This window comes from Prionailurus bengalensis, chromosome A2, assembly GCF_016509475.1.
Source record: "Prionailurus bengalensis isolate Pbe53 chromosome A2, Fcat_Pben_1.1_paternal_pri, whole genome shotgun sequence".
NCBI classification, from domain to species: domain Eukaryota; kingdom Metazoa; phylum Chordata; class Mammalia; order Carnivora; family Felidae; genus Prionailurus; species Prionailurus bengalensis.
Window position 1 is genome coordinate 113,356,762 of NC_057348.1, and position 21,044 is coordinate 113,377,805.

A 21,044-nucleotide genomic window follows, 5' to 3' on the forward strand; every position below is an offset into this window, starting at 1 on the left:
TGTGAGACAAAGTCTTATCTTTGAGAAATTAAATTGAAAAAAAGGGAGATTTTTTTTTTTAAGAATCCAAAGCCATTTTCATATGCTTCATACATATGCTTCAATATCATACACTTCTCTTAACTCTTCCAAGGATAATAGGATTTGAGCCAGAGGAACTTCTAAAAAGGATTATGTGCAACCCTGTCATTTTATAAATAAGGACTAACCTGAAGTCTTAGGAGGTTGATTTCTTTACTAAGGCCCAAACTTAGTTCCTTGAGCCAAGTTGAGAGATTCATGATTAATAAGAATAAGCCATGGGAGTAGTAAACAAATTGAGACAGGCAGTAAATGTGGTAACTAAAATTTCTGGGTCCTTTCAGTGTGCAGGGATTTTTCTAAATGCTTTTTTGCATTCATTTTCTAATTTAATCCTTTGAGCAATAACATAAAATAGGTATCTCTGTTATTCCTAGTTTTAAATGAAGAAACTAAGAATTGGATAGAGAAGTTGCCCAAAGTTCATGGCTAGTAGGTGAAGCAAAATCAAAAAATTCATACAAAAAAAGAAAGTAGCGTATGTCAAGACCTATAAACAGTTCAGTGTTTGGGAACCATAATATTTGTGACAATAGATTAAACAAAAAAGGTTGGCAGAGGCCAGTTACTGTAGGATGTTATATTATATACTATTTAATTTTTTTTTCCACAGTCATAAGAAATAGGAAACCACTGAAAGTTTCCAGCAGTTAATCAGGTAGTCATCTTTTTATTTTAGACCATTTGGTATTTGTATGGAGAATAAATTCACAGGGAGTAATATTGAGACCAATTATCAAAGACAATTGTTAAGATCCTAAGTAAAACAGAAGTTGTAACAATATATAGGGACCCATTCCAGGAAATGTTTGTGTAATAAAATTGACAGGACATGGTGATTATTAAATGTGAGAAAAGAGATAATTGGTACCAATGATAACTGCTACCAAATGAAATGGAGAATACAGGAGAAGAATAAGTATATTGTAGAATTTTCTACCTCCCTTCACTTCTCTCAGTTTTGTTTCTTATGCTTCAGGGCTCTATTGTTATGTGCATGTATATGTATGATTGCTGTATCTTCTTGATGGGAATGAGTCTTTTATCATAAAGTGTCCTTGTTTGTAGTTACTATTTTTATCATATTGGTCTGTTAAAACAACTATTTCAGCTCTCGTTTGCATGTTATATCTTTTTTCCATCCTTTTACTTTTAGCCCATTCATGCTTGAGTTTAAAGTGAGCCTCTTTTAGACAGCATAATAGTTGGATCATGTTTGTCTTTAATTTATTCTGGCAACCTCTAACTTTTAATTGGAGCATTAATACATTCATTTGATGGAATTACTGATGAGGGCTTCCACCATTTTGGTATTTGTTTTCTGTATGGTTCTGTCTTTTTTGTTCCTGTATTCCTCTGTTATTGGTATTTGGTGTTAAATAAATAGACCTTGTGTATTATTTTAATGTCATTTCTTTATAATAATGTTAATATATTATTTTCTTAGTGATTGCCTGCTTTGGGGATTACAGTTCACATATTACAATAATCTAGGTGTACAAATCTACTAGCAATAAATTCTTCAAGTTTTTATTAATCTGGGAATATCTGAATTTCTCCTCATTTTTGAAAAATAGTTTTGCTGTATATAGAATTCTTGGTTGACAGGACTTTCCTTGTATCATCTCAGTGCTTTCTGGCCTCTATGAGCTCTGATAAAAAAAAAAATCAGCTGCTATTATTTGACAATCCTTTGTAGGTAATGCATCACTTCTCTTGCTACTTTGTAGATTCTCTTTGTTTTTTACTTTAAGCAGTTTGTGGTATGTCTAACTGGTAATCTCTTTCCATTTAACCTATTTGGAGCTTATTGAGTTTCTTAGATGTGTACATTAATGTTTTTCATCAGATGTGGGAAGTTTTCAGTTATCCTTTCTGCATATATTCTCTCTTTATATATCTTGGAACAGTAAATCTCTCACTCTTTGTGTGTATGTTGGAGTGCCCTTCAATACTCACCCAGACAGTTGACGACTCTGTTTTAGCCTTTACTTTCTGCTTATGCAGAGCCTCAAAAGTTAAGCACACATGAGAGTTTGGGCCTTCTCAGGCTTTTCCTGAGCAGGCTCACAGCTTTCATTTCCATTTTCATTTCATTTCATTTTTTATTTTAGAGAGAGAGAGTGTGTAAGCTGGGGAGGGCGGTAGAAGAAGAGAGAATCTCAAGCAGGCTTCACACTCCACATATAGGACACTGCAGGGCTCGATCCCACAACCTGAGGACCATGACTTGAGCTAAAATCAAGAGTCAGACCCTCAACCTAAGCCACCCAGGTGCCCCCAGGCTCACGCTTTAAAGTATATATGTGGCCATCTAGATTCCAAGGAAATGACAGAGCTTTTTTTCAAAGCCACTATGGTATTTTATCTCCCAGCTCCTCCTTTTAAGCTTTTTGTTCAGTCTTTTTGTTTGTCCCAAGTGTTAATCCACTGCCTGGGGCATCCATGAAGTTAAAACACTTACCTACAATTGTTTAGACAAACACCTGTTCCTTTCTGGCCCTGAAAAGACTTTCCACATTGGACTACCTCCAGGTCAGGTTCAGTACAATAGTTTTCAAGTGAAGCCCTCCAAAGAACCACTAGACAGATTAGACAGGTCACATAAGGCAATTCCTTGGAAATGAGGTTTTGAAAGCGTTCCAGCTCTCTTCTCCCTCTGGTAGCTAGTGGGCCTTCTGGGGAGTTTAAGATGGAATTAGGGAAGTTAAAATACCATAAAATTTGCTGTTCTAATCAAGATTCATCCTTTTTTTTTAATAAACAATGATGAATTTTGTGATATTTTAAATGATGTAAATGGCATATCTCAGAGATGTTGAATTCCCAGTTGGGTTTAGAAATCTGGATCTTGATGCCATTGTTCATTTATAGATCACAGTTAAAACTATTAGAGTAGATAAGATTGCTTTAAAAAAGCATTTGTGATAAAATTGACCATATGATTCCTATATTCAAATAGATAATTGCTGAGTGAAGAAATGAAAACTTACTCATAATGCAAATTGATGTCCTTATAAGTCTCAAGTCTCAGCCCATCACTCAGAACAGCCTTGCAAGCCTATTTTTTTGGGGTCAGATTCCACTTTTTTTTTTTTTTTAAATGTTTACTTATTTTTGAGAGAGTGAGCACGTGCGAGCAGGGGAGGAGCAGAGAGGGAGACAGAGGATCCAAAAAAGGCTCTGTGCTGACATCAGAGTCCGATGCGGGTCTTAAATTCACAAACCAAACTGTGAGATCGTGACCTGAGTAGAAGTCAGATGCTTAACCGACTTAAGGCACCCAGATGCCCCAGCTTCCACATTATTTTAATAATTATCTAAATCTACTTGGAGCACCTGGATATCTTGACCAGTGAAGCATGTGACTTGGTCTCAGGTTGTGAGTTTAAGCCCTGTGTTGAGTGTAGAGATTACTTAACAATAAAATCTTAATAATAGTAATCATCATCTCAGTCTTTTTGAGTCTTATTTCCATTGTCCTTCATACTCAACCTCCCTTTACTCCTAGTTTCTCTAATTTGGGAAGATGTAAGCCACATGACTTATCTGAAATTATTTTTCCTCCCCCTTTTAATTTACTTTTATCTACAGGTAATGACAGAGGAGAAATGAAGGTACTCATGAAAGATTCATTTAGATATTCTAGGCTGGGTAGGTAAAAAAGAGTATCCAGAGGGACCAATAGGTTATAAAGGTGTTGGAGGCAAGGGTTACAGGAGCCAACAGGCCTCCCAGTTTGAATAACTAGCCTTCTTAGAAAAAAATTGAAAAATTGTTTATTTAATGTGGGTTGTAAATAAATGGTGTTATTGTTACTAAGAAATTGTGTATGGTTGACCCTTGAACAGCACAGTTTCGACCTGCTCAGGTCCACTTATATGTGGATTTTTTTTTTATATATAAATACTGTAAAGCACTATAAATATATTTTTCTCTTCCTTATGATATTCTTCATAATGTTTTCTTTCTTCTAGTTTACTTTTTAAATTTTTTAATGTTTATTTTTAAGAGAGAGAGAGAGACAACATGAGTGGGGGAGAGGCAGAAAGAGAGGGAAACACAGAATCCGAAGCAGGCTCCAGGGTCTCAGCTGTCAGCACAGAACCCGATGCTGGGCTTGAACTCATGAACCGTGAGATCATGACCTGAGCCGAAATCAGATGCTTAACTGACTGAGCCACCCAGGCGTCCCTCTAGTTTACTTTATTGTTAGAATACGGTATTTAATATTTTTTAACACAAAATATGTGTTAATTGATTATTTATGCTATTGGTAAGGCATCTGATCAACAATAGGCTATTAGTAGTTAAGTTTGGGGCAGTGAAAAGTTACACGCAAATTTTCATTTGTGCAGGTATGGGGGTCGGTGCTCCTAACCCCTCTGTTTTTCAAGGGTCAAACTGTATATGCTACACATGGATATTTGATAAAAGTTTTTCATGAGCAAAGGGGTATGTTTTTTTACTTATAACAAATGCCAGACATTTAAAAATGTCCCTGTCGTGTGTTAAATTGTGTGTCTCAGAGGGATATGTTCAAGTCCTAACCTCTGGTGAATGTGACCTTATTTGGAAATAGGTTTTTTTGCAGATTAAATAAAGATGAGGTCATACTACATACAGTGACTAAGATTTAGGACCTAGTGGACCCTAAATCCAATTACTGAGTAATGTCTTTGTGAGAAGGGAAGACGACACAGAGACACTTCCCACGTGAAGACAGAGGGAGAGATTAGAGAGATGCAGCTACAAGCCAGTGAATTCCAAGGATTCCCAGAAGTCACCAAAGCTGGGATAAGGCAAGAAAAAATTCTTCTCTAGAGCCTTTGGTGGGAGCATTGCCCTACTGACACCTTCATTTTCGACTTCTGGCATCCAGAACTTGAGAGAATAGATACCTGTCATTTGGAGCTACCCAGTTTGTATGGGCTTTCTTACAAAAATCCAGGGAAACTAATACAGTCACTTAGTTCCTGAAATTAATTTTAATTTAAATATAAAAAATTAATTTATTTTTTTTCCAGTTTATTTAGTCTGAGAGAGAGTGAGTGAGCGTGCTCCAGAGGGGCAGACAGAGTGAGAGAGAGAGAGAGGGAAAGAAAGAATCCCAAGCAGGCTCCACACTGACAGTGTGGAGCCCGATACAGGGCTCAGACCCATGAACTGTGAGGTTATAACCTGAGCCAAAATCAGGAGTTGGTTGCTTAGCCGACTGAGCCACCCAGACGCCCCTAAAAAACTAATTTTAATTTCTAAATATATTATCAAATGACAAATTTAGAAATAACATTAATTCATAAAGTATGTTTTATGCATTATATTAGCTTAGATTTGAGGGTAACATGTTGAAAACAGATGAAAGGCAGAACTATGATAGCAAGATAATTGGCTCTTGATGGTACTTCAAATAAAGCTTAAAAGAGCTGATTTATTGCATTCATTCACATCTGTGATTTCATTTGACAATCAGGTTTTTTTCTGAGAGAGATTACTGTAGAGAATATTATGCTAAGAAGTAATCTAATGTAGTTTCTAAATATGAATCTTCTACTTAAATCCTTTTAAAAGACTACCATATTTTAACAATCATGTAATACAACATGGCCTTCTCTTAATAACCTAGGTAAAAGAAGCAATTCTTTTATCTATACTCAGTTAAACCAAAATTGTTTGAGTTATGTTCTTGATATTTTGTGGTAGAAATAAAATTTGGGGGGCATCTGGGTGGCTCAGTCGGTTAAGCATCTGACCCTTGATTTTGGTTCAGATCATCATCTCACAGTTTGTGAGTTAAAGTTCTGCACTGACTTCACACTGACAAGGTGCGAAGCCTACTTGGGATTCTCTGTCTCCCTCTCCCCCTGCCCCACTCGTTCTCTCTCTCTCCCTCCCTCAAAATAAATAAAGTTTAATAAAAAAGAAATGAAATTTGGAATTTGTCCTTAACATGCTTTGGGTACCTGTAATGAAGATACTTCACAGATTTTGAACCATATAGATCAGCCATCATTTATTTCCTTATTAGGCTTTAATTTTTTTCGAGGTTCTGACTTAAGTAACTCTTAGTTTTCTATTGCTGCCATAACAAACTGTCTGAAATTTAACAGCTCAAAAGAACACACATTTATTGTATCACAATTTCTTTAAGTCAGAAGTCTGAGTAGGCTTGGTCTGGGTCCTCCACTTAGTGCCTCACAAAGTCAAACTCGGGTGTCAGCTGGGCTATTCCTTACTGACAGCTGTAGGAGAAAACCTGCTTCCAAACTCACTGACACTGTCAACCAAATTGTTTTTGCTCTTGAAGGACACAAGTCCCTGTTTCCTTGCTGGCTTTCAGCTGTGGGCTGTTGTTTGCTCCTGGAGGCTGTCCACATTCTTTCTCATACTTTCCATGTGGCACCCTTCACCAATGGCAGGTCAAATCCCTTTCATTTCTAATCTTTCTGATTTTTCCTTCTGCAACTCTGACTCCACCTGAAGAAAACTTAGCTTTTAATAGCTCATGTGATTAGATTGGGCCCGCTCAGTTAAATCAGAATAATCTTCCCGTATTAACCTCTGTTATCTTTGTTACATCCCTTGCCGTGTAATAAAACATATTCACAAGTTCCAAGGGATTAGGGCATGGACACCTTTGAGAGCCATTCCTGCCCGTCATAAGTAATCTAGTATCAAGTTTCAGTTTTTATTTGTGCTAACTATAAAAGTATTAATCTCCTAAGAATAATTATAAAATAACATAATTATAAATATAAGGAAGATACTGTATTACATTAGTACAGGAACTCTGACTTCCTTGCAATAAAGAGTAATGATAATTTTGGCCAACAATAAGAAACTTAGAAATTGACACCACAGAAAACACTTCTTTGTGGAAAAGGATAGCACAATAAAATGTCATTTCCCTAACATTAGTTTAATTGTGTAGCGTAATTTACTTATTTTGAGATTCTAGCCAACTTTCATTGCTTAAAATTAATTGACACCCACACCAGTTAGAAGTAGACAGACTAAAAGGTCCTCATACAAATGCTGTCACCATGATATCTCACGTATCTTACAGTTTGCCACTAGAGTATCTAGGACTTGAATTTCTTAATTATTACTGATAGCTCCATGTGGCTGCAAATGACTATCTTAAGATAATGGGATGTTAAAATGTCAGAGACTCTCACTTGTTCATTTTTGTATCACTGTTGCTTGGCACATTGTGGATACTGAACAAATATTTGTTGAAAAATGAGTTCACAAACATCACCACAGCTAACAAAGACTTACTAAACAACTGCCGTGTACAGGTTGACCACCCATTTGATTCAGGGCTTACTAAATGATCTTGTGTCTTCAAGCCATCACCACCTGATTTCTTGTGATTATTACTGGCCATTGTTGTTATAAAAGAACAGAGGACTGTAATTGCGCTTTGATGGTGTAGCATTAAAAACCCAAACTAGAAATACAGTGCCTTGAATCCTGCTGTGATACTAATAAGTTCTTTGATTTCCCAAGAAGATTAATTAATTTCTGAGCCTCAGCTCACACATTTATAAAATGAAAATGTGAAATAAGATCTTGAAGCTTTAAAATTTGTAAATTATGAATTTTTCTTTTGAAGTAAAATGGGAGACTTGAAATAGAGGAGTTCAAGGTTGATCTTAACCTAACACCCTCATTTAATCATTTTTTGGCCTTTTCTATGTATCAGCATTCAGGAAGAATAAATGTTTTTGAGAATTTTGTCTAAATCATGTACTTATCCTTTCATTTAATTTTTCAAGACTGAAAGAGAAAGTTTAAATGAGATATTGCCAATGTAATTTTTTTAGAAAATAGAAGCAAACACAAAGATGTGGGGGAATTATCTGATATGGATGGACTTGAACCTATAGATTTTCTATTGGTAAGTCAAAAGCAAGGCCGAGTAAAGAAGTCAGCCAAACTGAATTTCCTTATTATTCAAGTTCTAGTATCAGACTTGGAAAACATTTCTTTCCCTTAAGTAACAAACTTAGAGGAAAGGACTGAAGCTAATAGTTGATCTGTTGTGAACACGACGACACACCACTTAACCACATTTTTTTGTGCCCCATCCATTATACACAGAAGTGAAATGTCTTTTTTCTTTTAAGGTAACATTTAATTTGTTTTTATTCCAAAACAGAGAAGTAGTTAGTTCCTGTGTAGCTATCTTACATCTTAAGGAGAGCATATTTCAGGGTCACTTTGTATAGGAGAACCTGACAGCCTTATTCTGTGAGATGTACAGATTATTAAATTTGAAACGCAGTATTCGCCTCTCATTTTTGCCTTGTGAAGAAACTCAGTGCACTATTAAATTATTAACTGATTTTATTTGAGGTAGTTCTAAGATAGTTTTTCTGCCTCCAGGCATTATTAAATTTTTTTTTTTTAACGTTTATTCATCTTTGAGAGACAGAGGGACAGATCATGAGTGGGGGAGGGGCAGAGAGAGGGAAACATAGAATCCGAAGCAGGCTCCAGTCTCCGAGCTGTCAGCACAGAGCCCAATGCGGGGCTTGAACTCAGGAACCGCGAGATCATGACCTGAGCCAAAGTCAGACACTCAACCGGCTGAGCCATCCAGGTGCCCTTGCCTCTAGGCATTATAATTGAAACAGAGACAGTAGGTAGGAAAGAGTAGACATGAGCCTTGAACTATATATTGTTATACCTGGAAGAGATTTTTGAGATTCTGTTAGAAATCCTCTTACTTTCAACTCGTCTGGGTGGCTCAGTCAGTTGAGCGCCCAACATCGGCTCAGGTCATGATCTCACGGTTCTGGATTTTGAGCCCTGCATCAGACTCACTGTCTGCCCAGATCCTGCTTTGGATTCTCTGTCCTCTCTCTCTGCTCCCCAAAATAAATAAACATTCAAAAAAAAAGAAAGAAAGAAAGAAATCCTCATTTCGTAAATGGGGAAACTGAGGCACAGAGTGGCTTTTTAACTTGCTTCAGCTTTTACTTCCAGTTCCTAGCAGAACCAAGACTTTAACTCAACTCATTGATTCCTAGTCACATGCTCTTTTTCCTGTTCTGCGCTACTTGTTTGATAGCGTTTTAAAATAAAACAGAATGAAAGTATTTTGCATCTGGTCAAAAGTTAAACAAAAGTATGGTATGACCAGAAGAGAAATTATTTAACATTATTATTTCATTTAAATAAAGTATGTATTTGGGGCACCTGGGTGGCTCCGTCGGTTAAGTGTCCGACTTCGGCTCAAGTCATGATCTTGCAGTCTGTGAGTTCAAGCCCCGTGTCGGGCTCTGTGCTGACAGCTCAGAGCCTGGAGCCTGTTTCGGATTCTGTGTCACCCTCTCTCTCTGACCCTCCCCCATTCATGCTCTGTCTCTGTCTCAAAAATAAATAAACGTTAAAAAAAATTAAAATAAATAAATTATGTATGACTTCATTCACTGTTTTTTTGTTTAGGTGAAAAGAGGTTTGAATGCCCGGAATGTTCTAAAAGGTTTATGCGGAGTGATCATCTCTCCAAACATGTCAAAACGCACCAGAATAAGAAAGGTGGTGGGACAGCTCTTGCCATTGTTACCTCGGGAGAACTGGACTCATCTGTTACAGAGGTGCTTGGCTCCCCAAGAATTGTCACAGTTGCAGCCATTTCTCAAGATTCAAACCCAGCAACTCCCAATGTTTCAACCAACATGGAAGAATTCTGAAAAGTTATTTATAACAGAGACCTCTAGTGCTGCACTTAAGTTTACACACCTTTGAAAATCTGGAAATGGGCTGGTCAAGTGGATTACAGAGTAGGAAATCAATCATGTTTTCATTCTTGGCTTCTTTATATATTCCAAGATTTGGGGTCAACATGTGAAGTGTTGAATTTTTAGAAATACAAAAAGCAAACTGATGTACTGGTAACAGAAAAGTATTTCCTCCATACTATAAGTTGTAGCCATTTGGAAATATATCACATAATCTTTAAACTGAATTTTCCCCTCTCTTAACATCATGTGTTAACATGTTTAAAAAGACAGACCTCAGTAGTTTGCAGGCTGGACCTTAAGTGGACTTGTTTTCTTTGGAAGTACTTTGTTATAAATTCAGTCAGTAATAATTTTATGTAGATTTTTTTTCTATAGCACAGAAAACAGTTAACTGATGATAGGGATAATATTTTATTTCCTTAGCTTGTTTTTTGGAAAATCAACCGAAAATAGTTTTGGCCGTCTTTTCTAAATGTTAGAAATTCTTCAACAGTTGAATTAGGTAAGTTCCACAAAAGTAATCTGAGATGCATCTCAGATCTTTATTACCACTACATTATAGTAGTGTGTATGCAGACAATCAGTGAAGTCCAATTACTTTCTCCATTTGGAGACACAAGAGGAACTTAGAGCTAAACTTTAGGTTAAATTTTAGATTGAAACCTTAGGAAAATACTGGGGTGGGGAGGGTGGTTAAAACAAACTCATAATAGTTTCAGGAAAATAAAATGAGGCAACCTAACATATGTAAGTTTTGAAGTTAGGATTGATGATATTCCTAACCCTAGGTTGAACCACAAAATTCATTTTAAATGTTTATATTGGAAATATTTGCCTAGAGTATAAATCATTCTGTAGTTTCATATTCTGTAAATATGAGTTATGTTGACAATGTGCAGAATTCTTTATGCTTTGACTTGGTAGCCAAAGAAAGAATTATCACACTTTTTTTTTTTAAGGCCAGCAGAAAATTATCTTTTAACTACGTTACAATTTCCGTTTTCCTCTCTACTAAAATTTCGCCAACCCCATTTTATTTCTAGTACTGTGTTAGAAGGCTGGTTACGAATTTATAACATAGAAATATCTTTATGTTATGCCAATAACTGAATTTTCCCTAAAGAGACAGCCTAACAGATATATAATGATGTGATACTATGAAGCACGTTATTTTTTAAAAATCAGAATAACTTTCAAATAAATCACTAAGGAAAAAAATTATATTTTATTGTTTATGCAAGGATCTTCTAGGAAAGGTGGCCAAAAGTCTCCTATGAAACAAATTTGGATTATACCAATAGTTTAAGTATTAGTAAGATATTTCTCACTTTAAAAATGTATTTACCTGGAAACATAATGGAATTGGAATTGACCATTTGAAAACTAAAACTTTTAACTGCCTGGTTTATTAACGTTATTAGTTTGGGGACCGTTTGAATAAAGGTACGTGTTTTCTTGTGCATTTCTCTATTATTTCAGGAAAAGTACTACTCCTGCGAATTCTCTTCCAGAATCGTGGTGTTTCTTGTCTTTTCGATGAAGGAGAAATACTGTAGCGATCACTGTTTACACTGTGCACACTTCGGGCCAGCCCTTTGTAGCGCTCTGTAAAGCTGGAGGCCTTTTGTGCTTTCAGTTTGTATAAAAAAGCTTTGAGATTAAAGGAAAAAAAAATTTTTACACTGTGGTTATAAATTTCAAGTTTCTTAAAGCTTTTGTAGACTTGTAACAAAGTCTTTAAATTTTAGTTGGATTTTGTAAATTGTTTTGTATATTTTATTTAATGTACTCTTAACAACTGATGTATCTGGCTTTAAAACATCAGAATCAGTTTGTTGTTTTGTTTGGTACAGAGGAGCATTTGGTCGTGTGAATTTTAATTTTATTATATAGGAGCTGAAACATCAAATATATATTTTATCTATCATTATGCTACACAATCAGTGCTATAAATTTTTTTATGCAAAGAAACTTTCCTAATGTTTGAATCATGTTTCCTCAAAGTGACACTTTTCGTTGTTGTTAATACCAAGTATGAGCTCTCTGCACCGTTATTCCATGAACCGGTTTTAATGCATACCTGTGTATGCTCATCAGAAATGGAAGTTATTTTTTAATCAACAATGAGGCCTATTATAAATTTAACAAACTGAATCTGGATAGCTTTATAGCATATAAAATACATTAATTTGTGTTAGCAGGTGCACATTTCACCACTGAAATGAGAACTATTTTGACAGTCTGTTCTGCATACCATTCTGAATCCACTTTTCTGTCTTATAAGAATCGTAAATTTCAATGTCCTTTATTTGACTCAGTGGGATATAGCTGTTATAAGTAATAGGGCACAGATGTGCAGTAGAGTCATATTTAATGGCATTTCACTGTTCATTCCCTTTGCCACCGTTATAAAACTTTTCTTTATTGTAATTATCAGTGCAAAGCTATGTATTTATCATGGTAGAACTCCAGTGTTAGAATAGTTTTTTCTTACAGTATACTTTCTTTGGTTAGGTTTGTGTATGTGTTGCTGATTACATTAGAACTTGATGTTAAGTCATTATTTATCACACTCTCATGAGAGCAGTAATAAAAGTGTGTAATCTAGGAGAAAAAGTTAATTTGTCAAACTTAGATAAGCATGATGTTTAGGTCCTATTTTTCAATTTTATAACTGTTTTATTGCAACAATATTTGTATTTAAGTCTTCATTTTAATGCCTTGTGGTGTTTTTTTATGCATGTCACTAAGTTGTCATCCCACATAAATTGATGTGCAGCATAGGGTATTAAATCTACATAATGATTTTAAAACAGAAATAGTTGATGGTAAAATGTAAATGTTTTGCAAAAATTCCTTATAAAAAGTTTTGTAGTAACATTTCACTTGTAAATTTTTTTTGTAAAAAAAAAAAAAAGAAAATGAAAAAAAAAAGATGAATCCAGAAAAAAACCTGTTTCCCATATCCTAGAATTTAGACAATTATTCTGCCAGCAAAGCCTCTGGGGCTGTAATTGACATTTTTACAGTGCTGATTTGTATAAAATTTGTTTTTTGTGGATTTGGAAATAAAATCATGTACAAGTTGTTGCCTGCAATAACAATTGCAAGTAACCTATTAAAAATTCCCTTGAGTTTAACATGTTTCTTCATTTAATTATGTATACTATAAAGCAGCAATAAATTATTTGAAGTATCAACCTTCTTATCACGGTGAACACTGGGAAGTAAATGCTTCTCACTAGAAAACGTATTGGCAACTCTTCATAATTCCTGGTATAAGATCTGGTCACCATTTCTCTGAACATACTGCCAGAGAACACCGATGCAGATTTCATGTTAATTTGTAGCCATTGCCCTAGACATTTATGGAAATTAAAATTTGATTTAGGACATTTTTTACTTAAATGTTTTTAAAGCAGTAAATGTTAGGAAATTGTAGGAAGAGCTAAAAATGAACACATAATTAAAATACTATTTAAGCTCACAGAAATACTAAGAAGCAGAGTATGCCACATAAATGCCACAAAATCTGTAAGCAAAAGCTGTTGTCTTTTCCTCCGGGGAGAGCCCTACAGATCTCATAAAGAACCTTAGTAACATGATGAATACATTATTGTAACAACTTCACTTATCAGATTTCCAAGCTCAGGCCAGATTAGATGATATGGCCAAGTGAGGGGCGGGGGGGCTGGGGACGGGGGGGGGGGGGGGGGGGGGGGGGGGGGGGGGGGGGGGGGGGGGGGGGGGGGGGGGGGGGGGGGGGGGGGGGGGGGAGGGGGGGGGGGTGCGGTTAGGCAGCAGGGGAAGTCCCCTGGCTCACTGACAGAAGACTCCAGAAAGAGTCTTTTTACATCTAGTAATCCGGAGCTAGCTCTATAGGTTGCCTTGTACAGGAGAGCCCAAAGGTAAAGGTATGTTTATGTTACAGCTCAGTGTAGTGTAGTATCTGTGTGTTCATAACAATAACTGAATCAAGAAACGATTAAATTTGTGCTATTATGCCAAACAAGACCAGTTACGGAATAAATTGTTCAAGAAATTTGTGTCAAATTAAAGATGATAAAATTACCAGAAAAAGTCACATTTGGAAGCCTCAGGATGATACTGCATAAAAGAAATGATTGTGAAATTGGAACATTAAAATTTTTTTTTTTTTTTTAATTTTTAGTATGATAATACCAGTTTGATTCTTGGGACTTCTTGGGACTTCAACCACATAACTATGAACAAGACTGAATGGAAGAAAATCGAAAGTAATGTTTTTTATCATAGATTATTGATGTAAAACATTTGGGGTAATGAGCAGGGAAAGGTGAAGCGGTGCTGGGAGCAAGACTAATATAGTGTGGTTCACAGTGCTGTTGGTGAGGATGATTTCAAGTCCAGAAGAAAGGATCACGTGTTGAGTATTTTTATTTAAAAATTCAGGGGCGCCTGGGTGGCACAGTCGGTTAAGCGTCCGACTTCAGCCAGGTCACGATCTCGCAGTTCGTGAGTTCGAGCCCCGCGTCAGGCTCTGGGCTGATGGCTCAGAGCCTGGAGCCTGTTTCCGATTCTGTGTCTCCCTCTCTCTCTGCCCCTCCCCTGTTCATGCTCTGTCTCTCTGTCCCAAAAATAAATAAACGTTGAAAAAAAAAAATTTAAAAATTCAGATGCTTAAGCGATGCAAGAACTTAAGGTATGTGCAAGAAGCACAAAATACTTTATTCAATATATCTGAATCATGTGTTAACTGTATTTATTGCCCAAGCAATAATAACTTTACTGTGCACACAACCAACTTGTAATTGTGTCGCAGGATTTTTAAGGTACTGTATTTTGGTTCTTTGCAGAGTAGCTAATTAGCATAGGCCTCCAGCTGTGTTCCTCCTAGCAGCAGGTGGCAATCAAATCATTTATTTGTGGATACCTGAGAGTAATCTCAAGTACAAATAGTGAGAAAGAAGGAGGGGAGAAGAGAGGAAGGAAGACAGATCTTGAAAACCTTTATTTTTGTCTGAGCTAATAGTTTGGATAATGCTGGGATAATTTCTCCTGGAAGAAAAAAAATGTTCCAATTAATAGGGTTATTACTAGATTTTAGAATTTTAATTATACTCCAAGTTTTCATGTATTTAAACACAAAAAACACAATGCTGCTTATAATACTTTGGCCCAGAAAAGCAATTTATGTTTGCATGTACATAGAGTGCAACTGTTTATAGTAAGGATTTGAATTAGTACATTTATTAGACCATAGTGACATAAAACCTGTTCTCTTTAAACAGAAAAGGCATGTTTATGCTAAATCATGTATCACTATCCGGCCTACAATTATGTGCAGATACTGAAGCCTTAAGTACATTGTGCATTTCCTAGAGAAGTCAACCAGGAAAATTGGGTGAAAGTCAAGCAAAATTTTCACATAAGCTTGTTTTGAAATATTTCATAAAAACAAAAATACCATAATAAAAAATTTAATTCAAGGAAACAATAGATGTGTTTCCCCCAATTACCAATACTCCCCTTGCATAACTGGCACTATTTAAAATTTTTGCTCAATGTAAACACAATCCATAGAGGGTTTTTTCCCTAGATCTTAATGAAATTAACATTTTTAAAGATATATGCTGTGTGTAGCATTGTAGATATATATCAGCATAACATTTGGGGTAGGTTAAGAAGTTCAAACTTCAAAATAAAACTTTTGTTTCTAAAGCTGTTTAAACAAAAAGAAGAATCCGTAAGAAATTACAGATAGGCCTAAATGTACACACTTGGCCTAAAATAAATGTTCTGAAGATTTGTACCAACAGTTTCCATGAAATTGCATTTTTACCTATCCTCCTCCCCACCCCCCATTTCTGGACCTGAATTTCCTATAAAACTTAACAGTGGCAAAGGGTAAGAGGTTAAATTTTGATTCTCCTCTCATTGAACAAATACTGTTTACTTGGTGCCAGGCACAAATCTGGGTATCAGAGATCGAGAACAACAGAAAGCCCTATCCCTGCCCTTATAGAGGTCACACGTATTACAGAGTGGGGAGGACAAGCAGAAAAAAGGTGATGAGTGCTAAGGCTGCGATTGTCCGGAGAGCCTTCCCGAGTGATACCTGAGCAAAACTTGAAATGAGGAAACGAGCCTTGCCAATCAGTATCTGAGGAAAAGTTGGAGGAAGAGGAATCCAACAAGAGGGATGAGCCTGAAGGTTGGATTGTAGCTAAAGCATGACAGTCTAGAGAAGCCAAAAAGGCAGCAGGAGAGAGGTAAGGTGGCAGAACAGCAACATCCTGTAGACCCTGTAATCTTCACCACTGGAGTAGAAAAGCGCGGTGATGGTGACGGTGGGGCGGGTTGATCTCCCTGGTAACAGCAAAGCCCTGTGATGCAGAGATCACCAACTAGGAGGCAGAGGACTGTGGGCTTCATTCCTGGTTTGGCCGCTTAATTAACTGCACAACCTTGGGCAAATTAACTGTCCTGCATCCTCTTTTCCTCTTTGGCACAGTGAGGATAATGCCTCACAGGTCTGTTAAGAGGACCAAATAAGATATCTCTACCATGGGGCACCTGGGCGGCTCCGTCGGTTAAAGCGTCCAGCTTCATTAGACAGCACAGAGCCTGCTTGGGATTCTCTCTCTTCCTTTCCCTCTGCCCTCCCTCTGCCCCACTCTGCCCCTTTCCAGCTTGTGCTCTCAGAATAAACAAACTTAAAAAAAAAAAAAAAGATAAATCTCCCAAGCTTCTGATACAGTTTTCAGTAGAAGTTATTGTTAATTATAAGTTAATCCAAAAGGTGGGGGGGGAAGAGCATGGAATATTTCCTAGTTGGACCAATGCTGAAAAGCTGAAAAGTTTTGGAAGTGGACAATGCATTGAAAACTTAATTCTCAATATCCCAAAGAGGAAAAAGGGAGAAATTCAGTAGGAATTTCTTGATTCAATTGCATGTTTTCCTCAAACTATCTGCTTATGAGCCAGTTTGGGGTGCTCTATCTCAAAATTAGAGGATAATCGTCTTTTCCCAATGCTATTCAACAAAATGAAAGTTTCAAATCAGTTATATCCTAATTTTAAAATGTTCGTTCCAACTACAATTTGCCTACCTCGAAGTGATAGCTGACAACCAAACAAGTGAACGAGAAGCAAACCAATTGGTGAAAAAAACAGCTGCTCATGTGTTCAACAACTTTTTTGTAGACATGAATGGAAAGTTTTCTATATTTAAAATCATTTCCTACATTTATTAAATAGACAAAATGAATCTGAGCCCTCAGGGCAAAAGCACTCCTATGTTTTCCAGCTTCCTATCAACTTATAGCCACAAAAAAGAAAATGTGCAATTTGATTTCCAAAGGTTTTCTTACTCTAAACAAGCTACCTTTCAGTCTCTCAGAAAAAGAATTTATGAGCTCCAAGCTACTTTCACATAGCTGTTCTGATTTCTTTGTGGAATTAGGATATAAATAAATGCATTGTCCAAACTGGCTTAGTGTCCTGCCATCCTCAGGGGCACCTCTGGCTACTTCCTGCTCTCCACTTCCGGCCACCTTGTCCTTAGTGTCTTACCTTGGCTTCCAGATCCTGTTCTTAACTCTGACTTGCCTTTTCATTCCCAAGCTGACTTTTGGGGATGCTTTTTCCAATCAGGTGGTACTTTACTGACCACCTATTGCATGCCAGGTTCAGGCACAAGAGATGCTGTTCCTCTTTTCTGAACTAACCCTGTTTCCCTGGATCTCTACCTCAGCTAGATTTCTAGAGCACCTCAAGATCCTCTTGCCACAATCCTAGGGACCGGTTGGCCAGAGCTTGCAGATATGGGAGTGTATTAAGCCTGAATCCATGGGGAGGAGCCAAGGCTCAGATCATGTTGGGCCAAGTTAAGATGAACAGGTTCATCTCAAGTCAGAGTCAGAGAGCCAGGAAGTCAGACCCTGGGAGCAAAGATCAGACAAAAGCAAATACAGGGAAGAGGAGGAAATTAAATGTAAGTTGTCTCAATCACCCATCCATCTTTGAATCATGCCTTTCTAGATGGTTGGCTTGGCCTAAATTGTGTTATTTATTACCTTGCTATGAAATGTGGTTTAATAAATATTTTATTGATAGTAGTATTATTTTTGAGATGTGGGAGCCATAATAAAGGTTATATTTTCTGCTGGTAAAATCGTTCCTAGCTTGTATAATTTTATGCTAGAATTAAATACATCGGTAATTCATGGTGTTATGTAAAGGGCATCATGGCTTCTGAGAATCTGAGTTTGAAACAACAAGTTTGAACTACACTGTTGAGGAAAATAATTTAAAGGCAAACAGGAAGCTTACTGAAAAAAGATTCCAACTCAGTTCAGGAATATTGCAAATGGTTACAACTTTAACTTAACTGTTTTACATCTTTGAAGCTTTCTTTATGTCGGCTTATTCTTTGTCAAATTTGTATATGCATACGTGAAATGTGTGTGTGTGTGTGTGTGTGTGTGCGCGTGTGCGAGCACGTGCGTGTTTGGTGAAGCATCATGTCTATTTCTAACTACAGTTCATAAGTCATAAGTAAATTTATAAGTTACCGTGGTTTTGTATTATAGTTCACTTCTATAATTATGTGAACAAAAAGACTGTTAGAAAAATAAGCCCTATGCTGATGACAATATATAACCTTATTTTACTTCCCATTTTTATAGAATGAATCATGAGTAGAACAGGGTTTAGAGACCTATGGAAAGAGTCTCAGGTCTTTCTATGTTTTTCTGTTTGTTATGATTTTCAAAACACGGGGATGGCAATTTGTATTAAAAATCTATATAAGTATGTCCACCAATTCCTTTTATTCTGCTTTTATTCTTGTATCTAATTACAAATGTACACTTTGACATAAAAAAAAAAAAAGGTTAATGCCTGGCTGGCTCAGTGGGTAGAGTATGCAACTCTTTTTTTTTTTTTTAATTTATTTTCTTTTTTTTTTTTTAATTTTTTTTTTAAACGTTTTATTTATTTTTGAGACAGAGAGAGACAGAGCATGAACGGGGGAGGGGAAGAGAGAGAGGGAGACACAGAATCGGAAGCAGGCTCCAGGCTCTGAGCCATCAGCCCAGAGCCCGACGCGGGGCTCGAACTCACGGACTGTGAGATCGTGACCTGAGCTGAAGTCGGCCGCTTAACCGACTGAGCCACCCAGGTGCCCCTAATTTATTTTCAAGTTAGTTAACATACTGTGTAGTCTTGGCTTCAGGAGTAGAACCCAGTGTTTCATCTGTCACATATGACACCCAGTGCTCATCCCAACAAGTGCCCTCCTTAATGCCCATCACCCATTTAATCCACCCCCCCCACCCATCTCCACTCCAGCAACCCTCAGTTTGTTCTCTGTATTTAAGAGTCTCTTGTAGTTTGCTTCCCTTGCTGTTTTTATCTTCTTTTTCCTTCCCTTCTCCTATGTTCATCTATTGAGTTTCTCAAATCCCACATATGAGTGAAATCATATATCTTTATCTGACTTATTTCACTTAGCATAATACCCTCCAGTTCCATCCACATTGTTGCAAATGGCAAGATTTCATTCTTTTTAATCACCGAGTAGTATTCCATTATATATCCATATACCACATCTTCTTAATCCATTCAGCAGTTGATGGACATTTTGGTTCTTTCCATACTTTGGCTATTGTTGATAGTGCTATCAACACTGGGGTGTATGTGCCCCTTTGAATCAGCATTTTTGTATCCTTTGGACAAGTTCCTAGTAGTGAAATTTCTGGGTGATTAGGGTAGTTCTATTTTTAATTTTTTGAGAAACCTCCGTGCTAGTTTCCAGAGTACCTACACCAGTTTGCATTCCCACCAGCAGTGCAAGAGGGTTCCCCTTTCTCTGCATCCTTGCCAACATTTGTTGTTTCCTGACTTGTTAATTTTAGCCATTTTGACAGGTGTGAGGTGGTATCTCATTGTGGTTTTGGTTTGTATTTCCCTGACGATGAGCAATGTTGAGCATCTTTTCATCTGTCTTTTAGCCATCTGGATGTCTTCTTTAGAAAAGTGTCTATTCATGTCTTCTGCCCATTTCTTCACTGGATTATTTGTTTTTTGTGTGTTGAGTTTATGTGATATGTCATTTGCAAAGATCTTCTATTCCTTTGGTTGCCTTTTAGTTTTGTTGATTGTGTCCTTTGCTGTGGAGTATGCAACTCTTGACCTCGAGGTTGTGGGTTCAAGCCCCACATTGGGTATAGAGATTACTTAAGGATAAAATCGTAAAAAAAAAAAAAAGGATAAAAGGGAAAACCTACCTAAAGAATTGTATTAAATTGATCATTTTGCAGATATAAAATAATTGTTCTGCATTTTCAGGAGAAGTGTTACCTTGTTTGTCAAATGCTTTTAAAATATTAGTTTTCTTTTAAATATTATCTTTATTTGAATCCATGATCTTGAAAAATTCTATAAAGAATTAATGGTATGAGAAAAGAGCTGATAATCACTAAAGAATATATTCAAATAAAATATTCATCTTTACGTTATACATTTCATTGTAATGGCAATACTGGTCAGATTTATGATTTGAGTACTTACATCTCTTACTTAGAAATATATAAGGTGTTTTTAAATTCTAGCATTGTTCAGAATACTCCCCAAAATAATTATGAGCTGTAAAAAGATCAAGTAACCCTCCTGCTTTAATTTTTTGTAGCTGAGATATAACTTGGCTTAAAATACATCCAGCTTATGAATCCAGGGGACACGGCTTTGTTTTCCAGAATCAACAGCTCAATCAAAATTCAGACATATTTAGATATCAAACTAAGAGTTACCCTAGTCCTAAGTTCAGTTCATTCCCCTTAAACAAAAATATAAAAGTAATTATTGGTTTTCATTAGCATAGACACATGTTTGATAGTCACAGTATTTATAACAGTTACAGCACAGCATGTATCAGGTCAGAAAGGATACTAGACGTAGTGATGGAGGAAGGCCCCAGAGTTCCCCCTGACCCTTCATCCCCACACACTCCTACCCAACCCCTCAGTGCCGGCCTTTACTGTTTCAGTTGCTGGATCCTGGGGAAGTCATGGGATAGAAGTAGAGAGATCAGGAACCACAGTGCCTATTTACTTCTTGGCATGGAATTATTTCAATATCTTAATAACCATTGTGGCTATACAGCTGAATGTGAACCCTGCACAGTGGGTTCTTCACACTTTCAATATAGGGATAGAAAAACCCAGA

General features: G+C 36.7%; 1 protein-coding gene across 1 annotated transcript in view; it reads left to right on the forward strand.

Annotated features, from left to right (window-relative positions):
* Positions 1-12,976, forward strand: part of SP4 (Sp4 transcription factor) — an 83,615-nt gene extending 70,639 nt beyond the window's left edge. Inside the window, exon 6 of the mRNA XM_043589064.1 lies at positions 9,538-12,976. Within this exon, the coding sequence (XP_043444999.1) occupies positions 9,538-9,785 (248 nt within the window). The 3' untranslated portion in view covers positions 9,786-12,976. The remainder of the gene's footprint in view (positions 1-9,537) is intronic.
* Positions 12,977-21,044: the final 8,068 nt, after the last annotated feature.